This window comes from Onychomys torridus, chromosome 11, assembly GCF_903995425.1.
Source record: "Onychomys torridus chromosome 11, mOncTor1.1, whole genome shotgun sequence".
Classification (NCBI taxonomy): Eukaryota; Metazoa; Chordata; class Mammalia; order Rodentia; family Cricetidae; genus Onychomys; species Onychomys torridus.
Window position 1 is genome coordinate 87,620,338 of NC_050453.1, and position 21,307 is coordinate 87,641,644.

General features: G+C 40.6%; 1 protein-coding gene across 1 annotated transcript in view; it reads right to left on the reverse strand.

The window, feature by feature from the left end:
* The window catches only part of Phlpp1 (PH domain and leucine rich repeat protein phosphatase 1), a 208,505-nt gene that overhangs the window by 40,959 nt on the left and 146,239 nt on the right, over window positions 1–21,307 (reverse strand). The window contains exons 5-10 of the mRNA XM_036203005.1: window positions 20,439–20,585; window positions 19,656–19,886; window positions 14,226–14,428; window positions 12,968–13,028; window positions 9,576–9,671; window positions 5,900–6,055 (exon numbers count right to left, since the gene is read on the reverse strand). Coding sequence (XP_036058898.1) covers window positions 5,900–6,055; window positions 9,576–9,671; window positions 12,968–13,028; window positions 14,226–14,428; window positions 19,656–19,886; window positions 20,439–20,585 — 894 coding nt within the window. The remainder of the gene's footprint in view (window positions 1–5,899; window positions 6,056–9,575; window positions 9,672–12,967; window positions 13,029–14,225; window positions 14,429–19,655; window positions 19,887–20,438; window positions 20,586–21,307) is intronic.

The window sequence follows — 21,307 nt, forward strand, 5'->3', positions numbered from 1 at the left end:
ACATGTGTAAGACTGAATTATTGATTACCAACTCTAGAGTTTTTAGGTGTGTGTGTGTGTGTGTGTGTGTGTGTGTGTGTGTGTGAGAGAGAGAGAGAGAGACAGAGACAGAGACAGAGAGACAGAGACAGACAGAGACAGAGAGACAGATAGAGATGTTTAGTCTCAGGTGTTATAATATTACATACAAATACACATTTTTCTTCTATATGGTTTTAGAGAAAAGTGTTTTTGTTTCAACAATTACCTTGTACTTATCCATTGTTACTAAATTATTCCTCACTCTCACCCTGGAGTGCATGTGCGTGTGCATACAAAAGCAAGAAATCAGTGCTGAACTGGATATCTTCCTCAATCACTCTCCACCTGAGCTTCTGACACAGACTCTCTTCCTGAACCAAGAGCTCACTAATCCAGCTAAATTACTTGTCTGGCAAGCCACAGAAATCCTCCTGTTGCCTGTCAGCAGTTGGGCTTCAGGCATGAGCCACTTCTCCTGGCTTTCTACCCGTGGGGCTGGTGATCTGCAGATCTTCATGCTTGCAAGGCTAGCATTTTACCAACTGAGCCCTTTCCCAAGGCAGGCCTTTCGGATTTTTCTATGCCAGAAAATATTCTTTTGAATACAATTCTAAAAGTTAGCTCTGCTCAATGGTTTGTGTTGTTGTTCTTCAAGGACTTAAATGTATGCCAATCCTCTCTTTTTGTCCTTCCATCCCCACTAGTTTACCACTAACTTCTAAGTTCTTCTTTACTGCATGTTTACTTTTCCCATCTAAGTTTCTGTTTATTCTTAAAAAGAACTTGGTCTTATATAAAAAGCTTAGGATGCACTTTGATCAACTTTTTTAAATGTTGCTACTTTGCATTAATATTTTTAAGAAGTCTGATGACTATCTAAATATGTGCCCTTTAAAATCCCTTTATCTTTTGTTTTGTTTTGTTTTTTTGAGACAAGGTCCTGTCCTGGATTCCCCTTTATCTTTTTAATACAGCCCTGAAAAGTTTTGGTTTCCAGAATCTAAATTTAACTATTAGACCTCAGAGTTGATCACTGAGATTGTCCCAGGTACTCAGTTAGTAGTTCTTTTCAAATATACCTTAAGATCTTTTTGTATGTGTGTTATAAAAATGCATTAAACTTTAAATATTTGTTAATTCATTCTGTCCCACTATTTTCTCTGTTCTTCAAGAGCTCAATATGTAAATTCTGCTCCTCTAGGGCCAGTTTTCCACTTCCCTTGTTCATCTCTATCCCTTTTATTTCTTCTTCATGTTTGCTTCTCTGCCTTTCCTTAATGTCTTTGTGAATTTTTATTTGAAAGTACTACCTTTTATCCACCTGGTAATATATTGCTCATTTATAAAATGATTGCTAGATATTCTTTTCCATTTTATGAGTTCCTATTTGTCAACTTTTGTTCTTAACTTCCCATTTTTTTCTTTTTTATCTCCTCAAATGCTCATGAGTATATTTAATTCTGCTTGGAATGTTGCCTTACATTTTTGTCTTAACAATGACTTAGGGGAGGATGTATGTTCTTTTTGTTTTTTCTTAGGCACTGTTTATGGATATGTTCACCATTTCCCTGTTGGTTGTCAAGTCATCTGTTTATTTATAATGGTCTTTTAAGGATTTTTTAATTATGTGTATATGTGTGGAGGCCAGAAGGTGTCAGATCCTCAGAGTTGGAGTGACGGGAACTGAGAAGCAGAACCTGTGTACTGGGGGTGAACTTGGGTTCTCTGCAGGAGCAGTAAGTCATCTTACCATTCAGCCACCTCTCTACCCTGTTGATGACATGGTAAGTCACTGGGACCATGTGTGTCCTAAGCAATTTTGTTTGGACTGAGAACAGATGGATGTTGTATCCTCTAATGTTCTGTTCACAGACCTTTGTATCCCTGATCCTGCTTCCCTTCCCTTTTACCAGCTGTCTCAGTCAGGGTTTCTATTGCTACGATGAAACACCATCACCAAAAAGCAAGCTAGATAGGAAGAGGTTTATTTGGCTTACATTTCAGCATTGCTGTTCACCACTGAAGAAAGTCAGGACAGGAACTCAGACAGGGCAGGAACCCGGAGGCAGGAGCTGATGCACAGGTCATGGAGGGGAGCTGCTTACTAGTTTGCTTCCTATGGCTCGCTCAGCCCACCTTCTTATAGAACCCAGGGCCAGCAGCCCAGGGATAGCACCACCCACCATGGGCTGATACCCATCCCCCATTGATCACTAATTGAGAAAATGCCTTCCTTACAGCTGGATCTCATGGAGGCACTTCTTCAGCTGAGGTTCCTTCCTCTGATGACTCTAGCTTGTGTCAAGTTGACACAGAACCACCAGTACACCAACCCAAGTGACTGACTCTCCACTCTTAATGATCCTTCTTGGACAGTATTCATGGCTACTCTTATGAACATTCAGAATATTTGGTTAAAGCCTTCTGGACCATTCCTGTTAGCCCCATGTGGAACTAGTCACCAGAGTATGACCCCTGTCAAAATCTCATAACTGGCCATCCTCTGATGCCCACCCTCCCTTCCCCAGGGTCCCGGGAAATCTTGGAACTTTTCTATGTAGTCTAATTCTCACTGGCTGACTCTCTGCTTTTGACAAACCTGCCAGCTGATTTTGATGCTAATAATCTCTGAAGAGTGGCCACATACAAATATTTGAGAAACATAAGAGATGAAGTATGTATGTGCTATCCCAAGTACCACTGAGTCTTCGCTAGGAATTTATTTGTCAGCAGGATCTCCTGTGGTCACCTTGAGCTTTCAGTGTTTGGTGGAGCTTGCATACTAGAATCACGAGGTTGACCTCATTAAATATGCTGATCCCGGCTCTCCTTCTAACATCTCAGTCAGTGGAACTGAGATAAAAGCCAGGAATCTTCAAGTTCTCTAAAGGATTCTGAAGACTTGCTTTTAGAAACACTTTTAATCTACCACATCCCTCCAAACATCAGAACTTCAAAGATAGCTCACTTAAATAAAAAAGTGTGGGCAACTCAGCTTTTCAAAATGCCAGAAATATCTGCCTTTGCCAAAGAGCACCAGTTGTCATGGTCAATTGATCACCTTCTTCTGATTTTCTGTTCTCTTTTAGTTCCTTTGATATTTACACATATTCTATCTGAGTCACTCAAGCTTATGGTTTATGGTGTGACTAATACTCTGGGGATAGTTAATGAGTACAAATGAGAAATACCATGAACCTCAATGGCGCATAGCTATCCCCACCTCCATCTCCTGCCTCTGAGCATCCTTGGACTGCTCCAACCAGGTATAAAAACAGACCTGGGTCCTGCCACTACCAGAGTCTATACAATTTTCCTTTGAAAGTATTCATTGCAGCTTTGTTAGTTGGACTAATTCCATCAGGAGAAGCTGTCTGGCCATCAAATGTGCATGATGAGCCTAGGTGGATAGGGAGTCAGTCACTGCCAAGACTCTAAGAAAGAACAGAAGGATGGCAGTGCCTCTGGCTGTGACTCATCCACTCTGGTGACCCACGGGGGATTACCTAGCCTTCCTTTGACCATCTGTTGGTGACAGCCAAGTATCTGAAACTCCTTTGGTGTTTCCATCATGAGAACTCTCATCACAGAGCAAAAAGATGTTCAGCAAGATGAGGAGTCGAATATTTACCAGTCTACCCAACAAAACCAAATACTGACCTCTCTCAAGATGTAATATCACAGTCAATTTCTTAACAATACATGGTGCATCAAATTTCACATCCATCTACAACTCTGGGCTATGAGCTTATGTTTATTTTAAAATATGTGTTAATTTTAATTGTCACAAGTGTACATGTATTTATATTTATAGTGTGACACTTCAAGTACAGAGTGTGAACTGCCATTTTTTAAAAGCAATCAAATAAAACTCAGAGGTGAATATAAAAAGTAAATTCATAAACTGGTGGTCAGGTTGTAAGAATGCTAACAAGATGGGCCACAAGATTCCAGAGAGAAATTACTTTTTTACTAAAAGTCACCTAATTGAAAGTAGATTCCCTTCTCTTATTTGTTTATCAACTCCCTGCTAACAGGGAGAGCAGCCCAGTATGTGCTATTCTCAGTTATACAGTCTAACCCAGAACTGGAAACAATAATTTATTATCACAAAGAATATTAAAAAACAAATATTGTTAAGACTTGATTCATGGAGTAAAGTGGCAGAAGAATTCATGTGATTTCAATAATGCCTACCAGCTACCTGCTAAACACAAACAGTGAATTCATCTTGCCAGTCAGCAACCAAGTGCTCCTCCTCATACCAAGAAGCCAGGCTGTCCCTGTGTCTGCCTTTGCTATCCTCAAGTCTGACTTCTAGTACGTCATTGTGCAGGTGTTTTCAAGCGGTCTACTAGGCTTAAGTGACTTGGCAATACAGCTACAGCCAACACTTTTCAGTGTCCAAGGCACCGAGCACAGTGGCTGAACCACTAGCTAAGACAAATCACAACAAGTGTGCAAGACACTTGCCACAAGGCTGTTTCCTAAAAAGCCCAAAACTCGGGTGCTTTCTCTGACGGCCACTGGTTCCCTTTTGACAGTGGCCTGCAGATCTCCACTGCTGACCAGGATTCAAAAGGCTCACATTTCCAGCCTCCTCCTCTCCATCTCCCTCTTTCTGGCAGTTGCCAGGAATTACAACTTGCCTACTCTGTGGTCTTTCTCTCAACCTCCAACCAAATGTTCACTGAATTTCAAAAGGAAAACAAATTTTCTCTTAACATTTAAATTAATCCCTGTCTTATAGTTTCTATTGTTGTGAAGAGACACCATTGCCACAGCAACTCTTAAAAAAGGAAAACATTTAATGAGGCGGCTTATGGTTTCAGAGGTTTAGTCCATTATCATCATGGTGTGACATGGTGGCGTCTAGGCAGACATGGTGCTGGAAAAGGAGCTGAGAGGTCTACATCTTGATCATCAGGCAACAGAAAGTGAACTGAGACACCGAGTGTGGCTTGAGCCTATATGAGACCTCAATGCCCACCCCACAGTGACACACTTACTCCAACAAGGTCACACCTACTCCAATAAAGCCATACTCCTAATAGTGCCACTCCCTATGAGCTTATGAGGGCCAATTACATTTGAACTACCACAATCCCTCATCAAACCTACTTCTTCAAATGCTTAGATACAATTATTTAGGAAAACTGTTCAAATCTGAGGGAAGCAGCTCAGAACGTTTGTGTATAGCCCAACATATATCAGGCTCTGGGTTCAATTTCTACTATGTCAAAAATCTAAAATTAGAACTTTTGATTATTGGGAACAGAACACCAATCCACTGTGGGTAGCACCATTCCCTGGGCAGAGATTCCTGGATCGTATACGAGCAAATGAAATGAGTTGAACACTGACATGAACACATTAATTTACTGTTCTCAGCACTTGACTATGCATGGAATGTGACCAAGCTGTTTCAAGTTCCTGGTGCCTTAACTTCCTTGAAATACAGGGATTATAACCAAAATCGTGAACCAAATCAATTATTTCTCTCCTAAGTTGTCTTTGTCAGGGAGATTTCCCACAGCAAATAGAAATGAAGACAATTAGATAATTAAGCAAAGCCTAAAAGTTCCTGCACAATTCCTGTCCAAGGAGTGGTGTAAGAGTTCACATCTCATTTCCAAGACACATCTTTAGCACAGTACAAAATACCTTCCTCTACAAAGAGCAGTGACATCAGTAAAGATCTGCAGGATTCTGCTTTCTCCATCCCACACAAAATGGTAGAAAGGTGGCTAGCTAAACCAAATTTTCATACACCTAGGAGAGATAATGAAGTTCCCACAAATGAGCTCAGATCATCTGTGATAAAATCCTCAGTGACAGGCACCACATACAGGCTCAGTTAAATACCAAAACGCTTTACCTGTCAGCCTTCATGAGAAGGTTAGGTGGGAGCTCAATGAGCTGGTTATGTTGCACATCCAAGACCTCCACCGATGTTCTCTCTAGTCTTTCAGGAAGCCTTGCCAACTGGTTGTGACCTGCCAGCAATTTCCGGAGACTACTATTACAAAATAAGCTGTATGAAAGGGACAAAAACCAGAAGGCAACTATTTATATAGGGCTAATTCAGGATGAAGGTAAAAAAAGTAGGATTTAAATAATCATCATTCCACAAATTATACATTAATTCAGTACAGGCTAACCTTAATTTATTAATTTATTTTAGTCAATGTGTATGAGTGTTTTCCCTATATGTACACCACATGGGTACCTGGTGCCTGTGGAGGTGGGAAGAGGGCATCCGATCCCTTGATCTGAAGTTACAGGTGGCTGCAAGCCATCATGTGGGTGCTGGGAACTGAACTCAGGCTTACGCAAGAGCTGCCAGTGCTCCTGAATGCTGAGTTCTCTCCCTAGCTTTAGCAGGTTTATTTTAACAGAAACTTGGAGCTATTTGTATTTCAGTGCTTTCTATATCTGTTTCACAGAAGGAAACACTCAGGAGCTTGGTCTAACCCTGATCCAAAGGGGAGCTTTCCAAGGCTGTGCGCTTCTTCAGACCTACAAGGCCAAAGTCCTGTCTGGAGTCCGAATAAGCACAGCAATTCACAGAGATGATTAAGAGTAAGCAAAGTCTTCAATGACAGTAAGCTTTTTAAGTACACCTAATAAAAAGTTACATTTTACTTCATAATTTAGTTTCCCCTTTTCTCTCCCTAATGCCCATATATTTTAGGGATCCTTAGTTTCACCCTATACTGAAGTAGACACTCTCTCCTCAGGAGAGTAGAATGGGGAGGGTTCAACTGATGGCAGTGTTAACACCAAGTGAGAACTAGAGTGAGTTCAAACCTTCTGGGTTCTGTCTCAGCAATAAAGTGTTACTTTTCTTTTCATGTAGTTTTCACTTATAAATAATAAATAATTTGTTTGGTTGAACTCATCATATACCCTCCTTACAGAAACAAAGTTTAAATATAAAGTCAATTCTAATGAATTACTTTTGCTTGAATATTAGACTACCAACTGGATTTGTACAAAATCTGCAACTCAACACTGAGGTCTCAAAGAGCAATAGGTATTGTTTTTGTTTCACATTAAAATACAGAGAGAAACACTGAATTCCATGACGATATAACACTTGGCATTTACTCTGAATAAGCATTTGTTTAGATCCACAAAAGCCGATAATGGTACAGAGCCAGTCAGCTGCGGCTTTGGGAAAATGGTAAAATCTCGTTATCTTGTATTTCTTATCATTTAGTCCCTGATATGCCACTTGTTGGACTGAGGTGAGAAAGACAAGATGGAAGAATAGTAAGACAGACAATGGTAAAAAGTTTTCCAACAATTTTCCTCCCTAAATGTGACCATTTTCTTTTTCATGTTCCTCTTCTGAAAGCACTGGGTCTAAAAAGTCTGTGTCTGTATGTCTGACCGTCTTTCTCTCTAGTGATGATTGCTGCATGAGGGTCAATTAAATGCTCAATTAACTAATATTCTGGGGGCAGAAAGCATTTTTAAATGGATCAGATTTATGGATATTATGATGGCTGAAGAATGAAGAAAAATGAATCATTTCAGGGACTGAACTTATTGGATTTATTTAATGAGAGCAATATTCTAACACAAAGGTAGCTACATAGGCATTTGGAAACTCTATGGTGCCACATTAAGATAATTTGTATCACTTGACTCACTATGTCTAAAATTCTTTTTTTTTTTCTTTTCTTTTTTTTTGGTTTTTCAAGACAGGGTTTCTCTGTGTAGCTTTGGTGTCTGTTCTGGAACTCACTCTGTAGCCCAGGCTAGCCTCAAACTCACAGAGATCTGCCTGGCTCTGCCTCCCGAGTGCTGGGATTAAAGGCGTGTGCCACCACTGCCCTACCTAAAATTCTTTTAGTGGTGTTATAAATATTTCACATCTGTTCATATTTGGTATCTATACCTACAGTCCTTCTCCACTAGAACTAGTTACACCTCAGGTGCTCAGTGAGTGTGTGTGTGTGTGTGTGTGTGTGTGTGTGTGTGTGAGTGAGAGAGAGAAAGAGAGAGACAGAGACAGAGACAGAGACAGAGACAGAGACAGAAGTCAACAGTGGCTATCTTCTTCAATCATTCTTAATTTTTCTGAGGCAGCATCTCCCCACTGAACCATGGCCCACCAACTGGCCAGACAGGCTGGCCACTGCACTGCAGGGACCCACTTGTGTCTGCTTCCAGGGTTAGGGTTACACATACATGGGACCAGGCTTGGCTTTTTTATGTGGATACTGAGGACCCACACTCAGGCCCTTCTACTTGTGTGGTAGGCATTTTGCTGACTGAGCTGTCTCCCCAGCACCTACTCACATTTTCAGAAGTCAACTAAAAATTCCGATATAAAGATCAATTAAAGGTTAAGCTAAATGTTACTTTTATCTTATTTGTATTGCTATTTCTGATTATACATTGACAGAAACAACTTTTCTCTGTCCTATGATTGGCTAAAAATGTTGAAATAACTGAACTCAAATTCTGGTGGCAACTGGCCATTAATTAAGTTTAAATTACTACTTAAATTAAAGTTAACAATCAGTGTCTTGGTCAGAAGAGCCACACTGCAAATACCAGGCATCGCATGCAGACCGTAGGAGCACTAAGGTGAACACCATGTTCATCACAGAAAGTTCCCACGATGGCCTAGGAAAGACATTTCCAACAGCTTAGTAACTACCGGGCTAGTCAAAATAACTCAACGGGAAAGGATTTTTTTCTATCTACAGATACTGGAAATCATCACATGGCTACTTCAAAGATCTTGTTACTAAAGGACAAATCATGATGGGGAGATGAGTCAGTGGGTAGAGCTCTTGCAGTGAGGACTGACAAGCTGCATTTAGATGCTCAGAACCTGTAAAGCCGGAAGCAGAGGCACTCAGGCATGAAGCCCGTGTGCTTCTACAGGTGAAACAAGGATCAGTGCATCAAGAGGACCTAGTCTTCTCCAAGGAGACAGGGAAGACCCCAGGCAGTCCTCTGACCTCCACGTGTGCACCATGCACACACACCCCGAACACTATTAAAAAACACAAATTATGAAAAAAGGTAAGAGGTAAAGGAGAGAAAGAAAATGAAGTTTGTAGCGTTCCTATTTCAAATTTGAAATCAAAGAGAAAAAGACAACCTAGTTTGCTTTTTCAAGCTTTAGTCATCTAACCATATCCACCTGCCTCATGTCCTGCCACCACCAAAACTGTATTCCTGGGAAAACAAAAATTATCTAGGGCAAGACATATTGTTAACAGAGTAGAGATTCTGAAAGAATTAAGATCCCAGAGGTAAGCCATTTATACTGTTTACTGAGTCTCTGAGCATTCCTGGCTTATTTGTAATTTTCCAATAAGTACTACACCTGGTATGGATCTGCAATGTCAGCCTGAACATCAAAGACTTACTCTGCTCTCTACTCCATAACGATACAGGAATAAAAAACAATGAACACATTTGAAAACAGACTGTCTTGGGGTTCATAACAAGCTAATAAGATAAACACTAAGTCAGCATATCATTACTGGGTTTTTTTTGTATCCTTTCATTTTAGCTGAAATACTTACCGGGCTGGAAGTTCACATATTTGATTATGGCCAATATCTAAAACTTCTAACTTTCGGCTTTCACATACCCACTCAGGCACATTTTCTAGGCAGTTTCTAAAGATAAGAACATAAAAAATATTATATATTATTTTAAAAATTAAATCTGAAAAGGGGGAGGGGAGAGGGGAAAATTATATCTGGCCTCAAATATCTAGTTTAATTTTTTTTTAATTTATATATGTCTGTATATATGTACACATTCATACAGGTGGCCACTGAGGCCAGAGGAAGGCAAAGGATCCCCTGGAGCTGGAGCTACAGGCAGTTGAGAGTCATTGGTATGGGTGCTGGAAGTGAAATCCAGTCCTCTACAAGATCAGCACACTTTTTACTGCTGGACAATCTCTCTAGCCCCTCAAATATACTTTTAAGCTCAAAACAACTACAGATGGAAGCCTGGCGGTGGTGGCACATGCCTTTAATCCCAGCACTCGGGAGGCAGAGCCAGGCAGATCTCTGTGAGTTCAAGGCCAACCTGGTATCCAAATCGAGTTCCTGGCAAGGCACAAAGCTACACAGAGAAACCCTGTCTTGAAAAACCAAAACAAAAAACAAAAAAACTAAAAAAAACAACTACAGAGAAATAAAATACTTTAAAAAATGCCAAAATGCAATGAGCAAGATCAACAGGATATATGAAATCATCACATTTTAAATTTAAAGATGAATTATTATAACAGAAGAAATAAATACTAACAGATACACATCTGCAATATCTCTAACAACTAAAAGATTGCTATCTCTCAGATGTTAACACCTCTTTAAAGACCACTACAAATTCAGAAAGAGAGGGAAAAAGTGATCCAGGTAAGCCAAATGATAAAGTAACCAAGTATTACTTTCAAGTTTACATTTTTATCACTGGCATTAAATAATTCCCAATTTTACTTGGCATCATGAAAATACAGCCACTGGGAAGAATGGGAAGTGAAATGGTGCATTAACAGTTAAAACAAAATTAATTATTTGAAAATGTTTACTTGGGCATTTAACAATAGTTAGTTACTATAAACAAGTGAACTGAACCAATAATAACTTTTATTAAATGATCTGGCCCCTAGGAAAATATACTATATTTGAATTGCTTCCTTTTAGCTTTAAACAAAAATACATAGTCAGGAACACATAAAAGCATTTTAAGTACTTCTTTCCTCTCCATGCCCACTCTTGAGGGATAGAACCAAAGACCTCATACATGTTTGTCAAGATGAATTCATTATGAACAAATACACAAAGTTGAAAAAATATGATGCTTGGGAAAAGAACAGAAGACATTTTAACACAATGGTGGACTGATCAATGAAGTAAGAAAAAGTTACAAACTATTTCACTAAATATGGAAATAGGAGGCATTATTTTCCTACCATTTATACAGGCCCACACTGCTGTGCTCTAAGAACTGTTTTATTTCATTACAGTTAACTCTTGAAGCAAATTAACAAGATAGGAAAGTGGAAGAACTCCTTCATAAAAGCAATCCCAGCACAGGGAAATTAAAACGACAAATGTCAAAACAGTGTAGAACTGTGCTGAAGGACTCTTAAGGTCCCACTAAAGACCTTTCTTGACCCCCTGGGAGGCAGTACACATGAAGCAGGCATGCACACTCGAGGCAGGAGGTGCTAGAGTCACAAAGGAAGATGAACAATATTTAAGTGACAAGTTCAGAGTTCTGACCTGGGGATTCCAATGAGGACTATGTGCCAATTATATTCTAGGAGTTAGAGGAAAACAGGTTCTTTCTATAGCTAACTCTCTGAAGTATATATACCTATGTATACAAATTCTTATTTTCATTTAAAAGCTGAAAAATTAAGTCCAGAGTTGATAAGGAGTGGGACAAAAACCCATTAAATAAATAAAAGTAGCAATTTAATAGGAAATTCATGAAACAATTCAAAGAACTTTATATCTAAGTTTATAGTAAAGTTACAATTGGAATAATTCTCCCAATAGCTAAAAACTGAAAAGGCATTTATTATTAAAATAGCTAAATTTGTGTGCTTTCATGATGAAGGTAAAGTCTATACCTTAGGACTCACACTGCCATTAGGAGTACAATGGGTGGAGACTCACAACACACCACAGCTCACACCCTCAAATGGCTTACAGTTGGGATCTTCAGAGAGGCAGATCTCATGTGTTCTGCAATTTGAGGTATTTCCTTAAAATGAGTTTCAGTTTTAGTAGGTTAAAATTACTGAAGTTTCACTTGTGTAAATTCATACTGTAGACAAAGCCAGGCCTTTATGTCATTGGGGGAAAAAAATCTACGTGTGTATTTTTAGGCACTGGAGTACGTAAGACCCACTGCAGAAGCAAAGCTGCATTACAGTCAGGGGTCTGCCTACCTACAACAAGCGAAGAGCCCAACAGCTCGCAGAGTCTTTGGCAAGTACATGTGTGTACAAAGCGACAAAAAGAAACTTAGAGACACACAGTGCTTTAAAAGGCAGTGTCGTATTTCAGGAAAAAACACACAAGGTCTAACTAATATATATAAGGGCTACTGCACCTTCAAGTCACCCTCTAGCTTCCAAACTTTTAGGTACAAACCTAGGGTCCAAATTAGTTCCAGAGCTGGGGGTACTACCTCAGTGGTAGGAGCTTGCTTAGCTTGGATGTGCCCTTGACTTTGAACTCAGGTACAGGAAAAACACAAAAAGATGGCACCCAAAGGCACCTGATTTTTTTTTTTTTGATGAAATTTTAAATTAAGTTTAATTTTTATTATCTTAAAACACTTTAGTTTTTATTACTTTCTTTCAAAATCTATAAAACCTCTTATATGGTGCTATTGTGTTCCCCAAAATATTGTGCACTCTAATAAACTTATCTGGGGTCAGAGAACAGAACAGCCACTAGATAGAAATAGAGGCCAGAAAATGGTGTCATTCACACCTTTAATCCTATTACTTGAGAGGCAGAGATCCATCCGGATCTCCGAGAGTTTAAAGTCACACTGGAAACAGCCAGGCATGGGTGACTCACGCCTTTAATCCCAGGAAGTGATGTCAGAAAGCAGAAAGGTATATAAGGCGTGAAAACCAGGAACTAGAAGCTTTTGGCTGGTTAAGCTTTTAGACTTTGAGCAGCACAGTTCAGCTGAGATTCATTTGGGTGAGGACTCAGAGGCTTCCAGTCTGAGGAAACAGGATCAGCTGAGAAAATGACAAGGTGAGGTAGCTGTGGCTTGTTCTGCTTCTCTGATCATTCAGCCTTGCTCCAGGTTTATTTTCATTAATAAGACCCTTTAAGATTCATGCTACAGTCTTAGGCATAGGCTTGGATAGAATCATCTAAAGAACTCTCCAATAGGCCAGCAGTTCTATGTGGTGCTGCCTTCTTACCTTGAGACATCCATGTAAGACAGATAATTCGGAACTGGGTAAACATCAAGTTGAACAAGTTCTATGAAGAAAAAAAAAAAAAACCACACAAATACATTACTACCCATGCGACTCTGTAAGTAGAAAACACTGTACTTTCACCCTCCTCTGTTTGGTTTAGGAAGTACAATGCATCTTCTTGTGTAAACTTTAACTGCAGGAGAGCAAAGCCATCTTCCAATGCAACCATGAGTCATCCACTCTCTGCTATTTGTTTTTGTGCTTCTCACTGTTGTGTGTGTACTGATGTTGTGGATTCTCTCACTCCCCTCCCCTAAGTGTGTCTTGCGCACTGCTCTCATTACCAGTCTGAAAGCATCACTTCTATCACACACCTCCTCTTCCCAAGGGTCTCTCCTACAAGTCTCACTATCTGACGCCACACCATACATCGCACAATTAATAAACAACTCCCAAATAAGAGGTCTTATTAAATAACTAAGAATCTTCCTTTTATGATATTCCTGTGGCACACAGTTCAGGTTTATCTTCCTATTGTCAATGTGTGGAGACCCAGAGGTTTCCTAGTGAGAAGTTACTCAGGGTCTGACTATCTGAGCTTGCTTTACCCAGCAAAGCTGCCTAAGGGGATGATTTGACCATGGACGTCGTTACCAGGTGTTTGGAAGGGTCTATACTTGGCTGTGCAATGTGCTTTGACCTTGCAATGGGGAGGTCTTTTGCCCCACCCCTTGGTATTGTTATAAAGTCTTTTATATAAAGTCTTTTGAATAAATGGAAGAGGCCATTGGGTATTGATCCTGGCCCTCCCGATGCTGTCCTGTGTTTCTCTCTCTCTTCTCATCAACTAGGACCCTTTCTATCTAATATTTCCTTATCCCTCTCTCATCAGACCCCTCAAAAGGTAGGGGGCTGGCCTCCCACATCAATGGAACACGAAATTGCAGGTCTTGAATGGAACCTACAATGTTTTTTTTTTCCACTTTGCAGTATTTAATCAGGAAGCCAACGAACAGTTTACCTTGTCCCTTATTTTAAACAGAAGAAACACATGACCAGTGGGAGCAATTTATCATGACACAAAAAACAAGCTAGGAACAATGAAAATTTCCCTTCTGGTTCCTGTAAATACCAAGACCATTTTTAATCTTGGAAGGATTTCACACTAATTTTAGTAAATGAGGAAAGAATAAAGTCAGTGAGGTGTAGATGATGGTGCTGGGTAAATCGAGCAGCTTGGATGTACTCTGCCACTCACCATTAGAAGAAGCGTAGAGTGCTTTTAGGAAATAGCCACAAATGTTCAATGTCACCAGCTGATTCCTCTCACAGTGCAGAACTTCTATGTTGTTGAAAACCATAACATCTAAGTCACCAAGTTTATTGTCTCGCAGGTCAAGCTGAGTGACATGCTGCACAAAGTCCACTTCATCAGCTATAAGCTTTCTGAGTATGTTCAGTCTTAAAGAGGAAGGACACAAACACAGCTACTTAACCACAATACTACAAATAAACTGCTAAATCTAAACAGTGTACAGTAATGGGAAAGGACAAGTCTCACTGTATCTCAAATCCCCATGCCATCTTTAATCTTAGCATCTGGCCTTGTTTAACTGGCAAGATTCACTAACTATTTTTAGCTACAATTCTAAGAGGTCTGAGCCTTTATGATATATTTTGAAACACAATTTAGGCCATGAAGGCTAGAAGAGGAGCAAGTATACTGATTTTACCTAATTCACTTCCAGAGAAGAAAAAGTATCCACCTAGGCACTTACTTCCAAAGAAAGAGGCTGGGAAAGTATAGACACCATACTGCAAAGAACATTGGAGATAAACCCAGAACCACCTGAGACACATTGAAACTGCATTGGCTCCTAAAGGAAGAGATAGATGGATATAGAAGTGGATAGGCAGTCATAAAGGACAAACTCAAGGACGACAACCTCAAGCCACATACTGAATGGGAGCAACAGAGATGGAAACGTAGGTACAGGGATTCTTGATTCTCAGGAACAGGGCTAATAGCCAAAGCAATTTCTAATCATGGATTACCACTCTGCACAAAGTACAGAAGACACTTTGAGAAACCATAAAGTGAAGGACATCAGTTGGGATCAACAGTTAGGTAAGACGGCCGTCTTTGCCATGACAATTAGTTGGCTGAATGAAGAAGCTATTGCAGATAAGCTGTGAAAGACAAGTAACAGTGGACCAATATGAGGAGATACAAAACCAATGTAACAAATGTAAATTCAGTGTCCATTGCAAGAAAACGTCAATTCATGGTATCAAGGCAGGCTATGCCTCCTTTGGAAAGAAACAACATCATCTCTCCCCGGTGAGAAAGCAGTGAGCTTGTGCATTTGATCAGAGGCACTGTTGTTATGCATGGAGCTTAAGACCAGACATTCTCTGGGCTTTATCCTTCAGAAACAGAGCTATATAAATAAACTACTAAGAGAGATATCCTGAAGGCAACGACTGAAAACCACAAGGATGAGTGACAGCACGGAGCAAGGATTTGTCCACAACCACAGGCAGCACGCGGTGTCTTCAAATGTCCCTAAAACAATGTTCCTAGTGCCTTCTTTTCTTGTTCTAGGTTGTAGGATTCAAAATTTGGCCTTAACTCAGAAATTTGCCTATTTCCAAATGCTCAGTAGACCAGCAGAATGTGCACAATGAATAAAAAACAAGCTTCATTTTGGAGACAACAGGACTGAAAGAATTTAAAGAATGTTTCATGTTCTCCCCCAAATTATACTTTCAATAACCATAATAGAATTATCATCTTCATTTCAAAAGGAACCCACCCACCCACAAGTCACCATATTGGTGCCAAGCTGATAAAACACTTTGTTTTAATGAGGAATGGAAAGGAAAGGTGGCACTCCCGTGTATGGAAGAAGAGCTCGAAGCGGAGAGCCTTGAGCTACAGTCACCTAACTCTCATCTGTGAAATGAGAAAAACAGCTTTCTTATTCAGCAAAATAGTTAAGAAAATGAAAGAAGTACCCATGTACCCAGGGAAGGGCTGTGGTGATGATGACGACAAGGACAGGGCAATGACCTCTGGGTTTATATCGAGAAGATGAAGTGCTCTGCCATGTTCCCTAGGAGAACTGTAAGTATGTGATGATGATGCACCAATGGATAAAACAGAGCCTACAAAGCAGGTGCTATTGAGAAGGAAGCACCACATCTGAATCCCAAAGGTGTGGAGAGCAAGCAATAGCAGTTCACGGGAAGTGGCACTGTGGCTTCTAGATCAAAGGCAGGAACAATGCAATGTGTGACTTTCCACAGGTTAAGTGGAAAGAGTAGCATCATAGCTGGCTATGCTCATGTCCATTGAAAGTATTCAGCAAGGGCTTTACCTACTAAATGCTAACACTGGGAGATCATGGGTAAGTAAGAGCACAGGCCATGACAAGGGGCCCATTTCTACATTTCTAAGTCATTTCAGCACACACAAGCACACAGCTTCCATCACATGACTTGCTACTCAAATCTAAAGCTTACATTAGCTATTATCCTGACAATCAATCTGTCATAAAGTGCTTGAATACAATATCAATGTCAAACCACCACACATTTCTGAAACATTTCTATCTCACTATGGAAAAGTGGCAAAGAAACGGCTTCCCAGCCCATGTGGAGGACACTAAGCAGATCTCGGAGTTTCTTGCACAGGACGTGTTTGCTAGTGGGTGAGAGCAGAGGAAAGCCAGGACAACTCAAGACTGCCTTCACAGGTATGGGTGAGTATGTAAAAAGGGAAACTGGTCCCAAGAAGACTAAAGCAATGTAGAAGACTGATGGTTATACTGAAGGATGTCAATGTGGGGGAAAGGAGAAAGGAAAAGGTGATAATTTTTAAGTCTAATGTAACATGTCTTTTGGAAGGAAATGCAATAAAATCAGCTGTTTGTGTAGAGAGAATTCAGTGATACCCGAAGCTACTCTATTAGCTTCAACCAAAAGCACCACAGCAGAACTATAAGCAAACCTACACTTTTCCTCTGCTTTAGCACAGGAACCTGAAAGAGGCAGTTGTCTATGCAGTCAATGTTTACAAAATTTCCTGTGTCTCCTCTGGTAAATAGCACCTGAAGCACAAAAGACTCAAACTAAAATTACAACCCCAGGACTTCATAGAGCTCTTTCTTTTTATTTTTTATTTTATAATTTCATTTTATATATCAGCCATGGATTCCCCTGTCCTCCCTCCTCACATCCCCCCCATCCTCCCCACCCTCCATTCCCATCTCCTCCCGGGTAAAGACACCCCTGGGATTCAGCTCAACCTGGTAGATTCAGTCCAGGCAGGTCTAGTCCCCTCCTTCCAGGCTAAGCAAAGTATCCCTGCATAGGTCCCAGGTTCCAAACAGTCAGCTCATGCACTAAGGACAGGTCCGGGTCCCGCAGCCTGGGGGCCTCCCAAACAGTTCAAGCTATTCAACTGTCTCACTTATCCAGAGAGCCTGATCCAGTTGGGGGCTCCTCAGCTATTGGTTCATAGTTCATGTGTTTCCACTAGTTTGACTATTTGTCCCTATGCTTTTTCCAATCATGGTCTCAACAATTCTTGCTCATATAATCCCTCCTCTCTCTCGCTGATTTGAATCCTAGAGCTCCATCTGGGGCCTGGCCATGGATCTCTGCATCCACTTCCATCAGTCACTAGATGAGAGTTCCAGCATGACAGTTAGGGTGTTTGGCTATCCTATCACCAGACTAGGTCAGATCAGGCTTTCTCTCGACCATTGCCAGTAGTCTACAGTGGAGGTATCTTTGTGGATTTTGGGGGACCTCTCTAGTACTTTTCTTCTTCCTATTCCCATGGGGTCTTCATTTATCATGGTCTCACAGAGCTCTTTCTAGCTACCTCTAGACACATGAGATCAATCTTACTTGTAAGTTCTTCAAGAAAAATGATTGCTTTGTCACATGTACACATAACTCTGAAACCATCTCAAGCTTGTTACCTGAGGTCAGTGCCCATCATCGCTGGCTCTAACAAAGCCATACCATTGAGTCACTGAAAAAAATTAGGCCTAAATTCTGAAATACAAAATTATATATTCAAATGACTCAGAGTTAAAAACGTCATGCTTGTAAATAAATTTAACCACGCAAAACGTTGGTCTCTGTCCCATTCTAAAAAGTTCTCAAACTCAGATAAATTACAACTATTTATATTTGCCAAATTAAGAATTCTAGCCCTGCACACCATTAATACCCTCTAGCTAGGAAAGCCTGCTTTCTTCAGTGTGAGGAAAGATGAAGCCAAGCAATTCTCCACTGGCAGGATGTGTGGTCCACAAGCCAAACCACGTAAGTGGGAAGAAAGGGAGTAAATGAAGCCACTTTCCTGAATGAGCTTCAGAAGCGCCTGAGCTAGCAAGAAGGGAAAGTGGGTCATGAACAAGGACAGACTCACTTTCCACAAACAGTAAAGATGCCAGGAAAGACAGCAGGCCCCAGTCGGTAACAACTTGCTGGGAGTACTGGGCACTCTACTCAATTCTCTCCACAACTCCACAAAATGGGTTCTATTTTTAACTGTTATTTGTAGATCAGGAGCAGATACGTAGAAATTAACTCACTCAAGATTTACTATGGCTAGTAAGCAGACATCAACTCTGGTTAATGGGGGGAAGTTAGTTGAAAAAGTACCAAACTGAGCAAGCTAGCAAGTTGAGTCTATGACAGGCTCTTGTTTTTCTTTTAAAATGAAAAATTTAAAAACCATCCTCCTTGGGCACGTGGAGATGGCTCAGCTATTAAAAGTACTTGCTTGCCTTTGTTGAAGACCTGAATTTAGTTGCTGGAACCCACATGTTGACTCACAACTGTCCTTAACTCCAGCTCCTGAGGACTTAACACCCTCTTCTTACATCAATGGGCACCAGGCATGAACATACATTCAAGCAAAACACTCATACACATAAAATAAAATGAATAAATCTTTAAGGGAATGCAAAACTGGATCCTCTTGCAAAAGGTATCTCTGTGATTAGAAACTAATGTAACCTGACCTACCAAAGGATGACAGCGAAGCATCCACGGACAGCAAAGACAGTGCCAGGAGGTTCTGGTTGGGTTTCGGTGTGGTTAGACTGAAGATGAAGGCTCTCTGCTTTTACAGGGTCAGAAGGGAGTAGCTAGCTTTTGATCTGATAGGGGATTAATTACAGAATTTATGTTTTTGTGAAGAATGGTAAGCTAAGCTCTGAGCCTCTTGAATGGATAGAGAAGAAATTAAACCAATTTAACTTAATGTGTACATTAAATTAAGGGGGGAAAAAAATCAAGAGATGCTCCACAGTATCAAATGTCTCCAGCAAGACACAGAACAGAAAGACTGTGAACAATCTCCACCATGCTCTTGGTGATTTCAGTTAATATAAACAGTCCTCTACCCCAGTGCCCCTATATATTCATGGAAAATAAATCTGGGTTCAGGTTCACAAAGGAAAGTAAAACTCTCACAATGTGAAGCCATTCATCAGTGGTTTTTGGTTTTTGTTGTTGTTGTTGGTTGTTGTTTTGTTTGTTTTTTTAAAGCAAGCTTCAGGGAAGAACAAACTCCACAATTAGTCATTTCTTCCCTCTGGGTAATAATGTACCGCACAATATAAGCCAGTCACTCAAATGAGATATACTTCTCAAAAGAGGTTACCTTAGGTCCACATGCTTAATATGAGGCATTCTTCTTAAAGCCTGTAGTCTGAGGGTCTCCATACAGTTCCCAGCCATACAGAGTTTATCCACAGCAGTCAACTTCTCCAATACCTCGGGAATGTCAGTGAATTCATTAAAGGAAAGACCCAGATAGCTGAGCTGGTGCATGTTCTCCAACTCAGCAGGAAGAGACTGGAGAAAATTCCCATCCAGCAAAAACGTCTGCAAGCTATCAAAGAAGACATAACAATTACACAGGAAAAAAATGTACATTTTCTAACTTTATTATCGACATACAAGTTCATGAAGATTGCGTTACTGCAATGCTTCAAAATACATAAGGACAGGCAGAGGTAGCAACGGACAAGGGACGAGGTTAGAAATAAGGACCTTAGCCTTCTATTAAAATGGGAAATGTTACCATCTCCTCAACTTGCAATAGCATACACAGGGAAATGTGCTAACTGCAATACAGACTTGCCCCAATATGCACTGTTACTTATTTTTTCTTAAAATTAATTTCTAATACTTAAAATTCAATAGCTCAGAAAATGGAAAAATAACCCCTTCTCCTATGTTTACATACACTCATACATAGGGACTGTATTTTAGTTTTTACGAGACTCTGAAAACCTAAACTCTTAACAAGTGAGCTCTACACACACTACACGTGCCTACTGCTAGACGTGAGGCCAGCACTTCCTTGGCAACATAACAAATTAATATGATGTGCAGCTTCCGCTGGAGCTTCCTAGATGTCCCTGTAGTTTAAAGTACCCACTTCTGCATAGCTCCGACAGCTGCTGGGACCTCATGAAGAGCATTGCCAGACACATTCAGCTCTGTTAGGGTGGGAATGCTGCAGACTGCTGACGGAAAGGCTCCTAGGTGGTTATTGGAAAGGTTAAGGCTCTTCAACTTGGTGAACCTATCACAATAAAACAGAAAGAAGAAACAAATGTCATACATGCATGGTACAGCCTGGAGGCTAATCCTGCTCTGACTGAGGTAGAACTCCAGCCCTTAGAGGCTTAGGGAGGAGCAAAGCCAGAGAGCAGATCTGACTCCAAGGCCAGTGTTTTACCTAAAATATAAACATAGGCAAGAAGATCTGTTGCTGCAAAATCAGGTTGAATAGGAATAAGTTCTCCTGGAACAACTCTTTAAACTCTATTGTCCTTACACAATTAACAGTCAAGTAAATGTCCCGTGAGGGAGCCAGAGCAAGCACACTAGGAAACAGAGCTTTCTGTCATTTCAGACAAGTCCAAAATTTGTTCTTACCTCCAACCCCAACCCAGTACAAAAAACAATCAAAGCCAGTTTCCTAGACATTGTATTTTAACATCGGCAAGGAGTCACATCATACAACAGGGCCCACATGGGAGGTTTATTGAGGGGAGGGAAGGGGCAGAGAAGGAGGCAGAGACTGTTCCTGGAAACTAGAGCTAAGGAAGAGAAAGACAAAGAGATGGGAAGTGGGCAAGGCCCACCTTTTGTAAGGGAGGACCCTAAGGGCAGGCCAATTCAGACATCTAAATGCTAACACTAGAGGCCTAAGGCTCCATGGTGTCAGATTCAGGAACCAGTTACCACCATCCCGTCTCCACACAGCACTTGCTGCTGCTGCCTTCTCCAAGACTTCCCTTC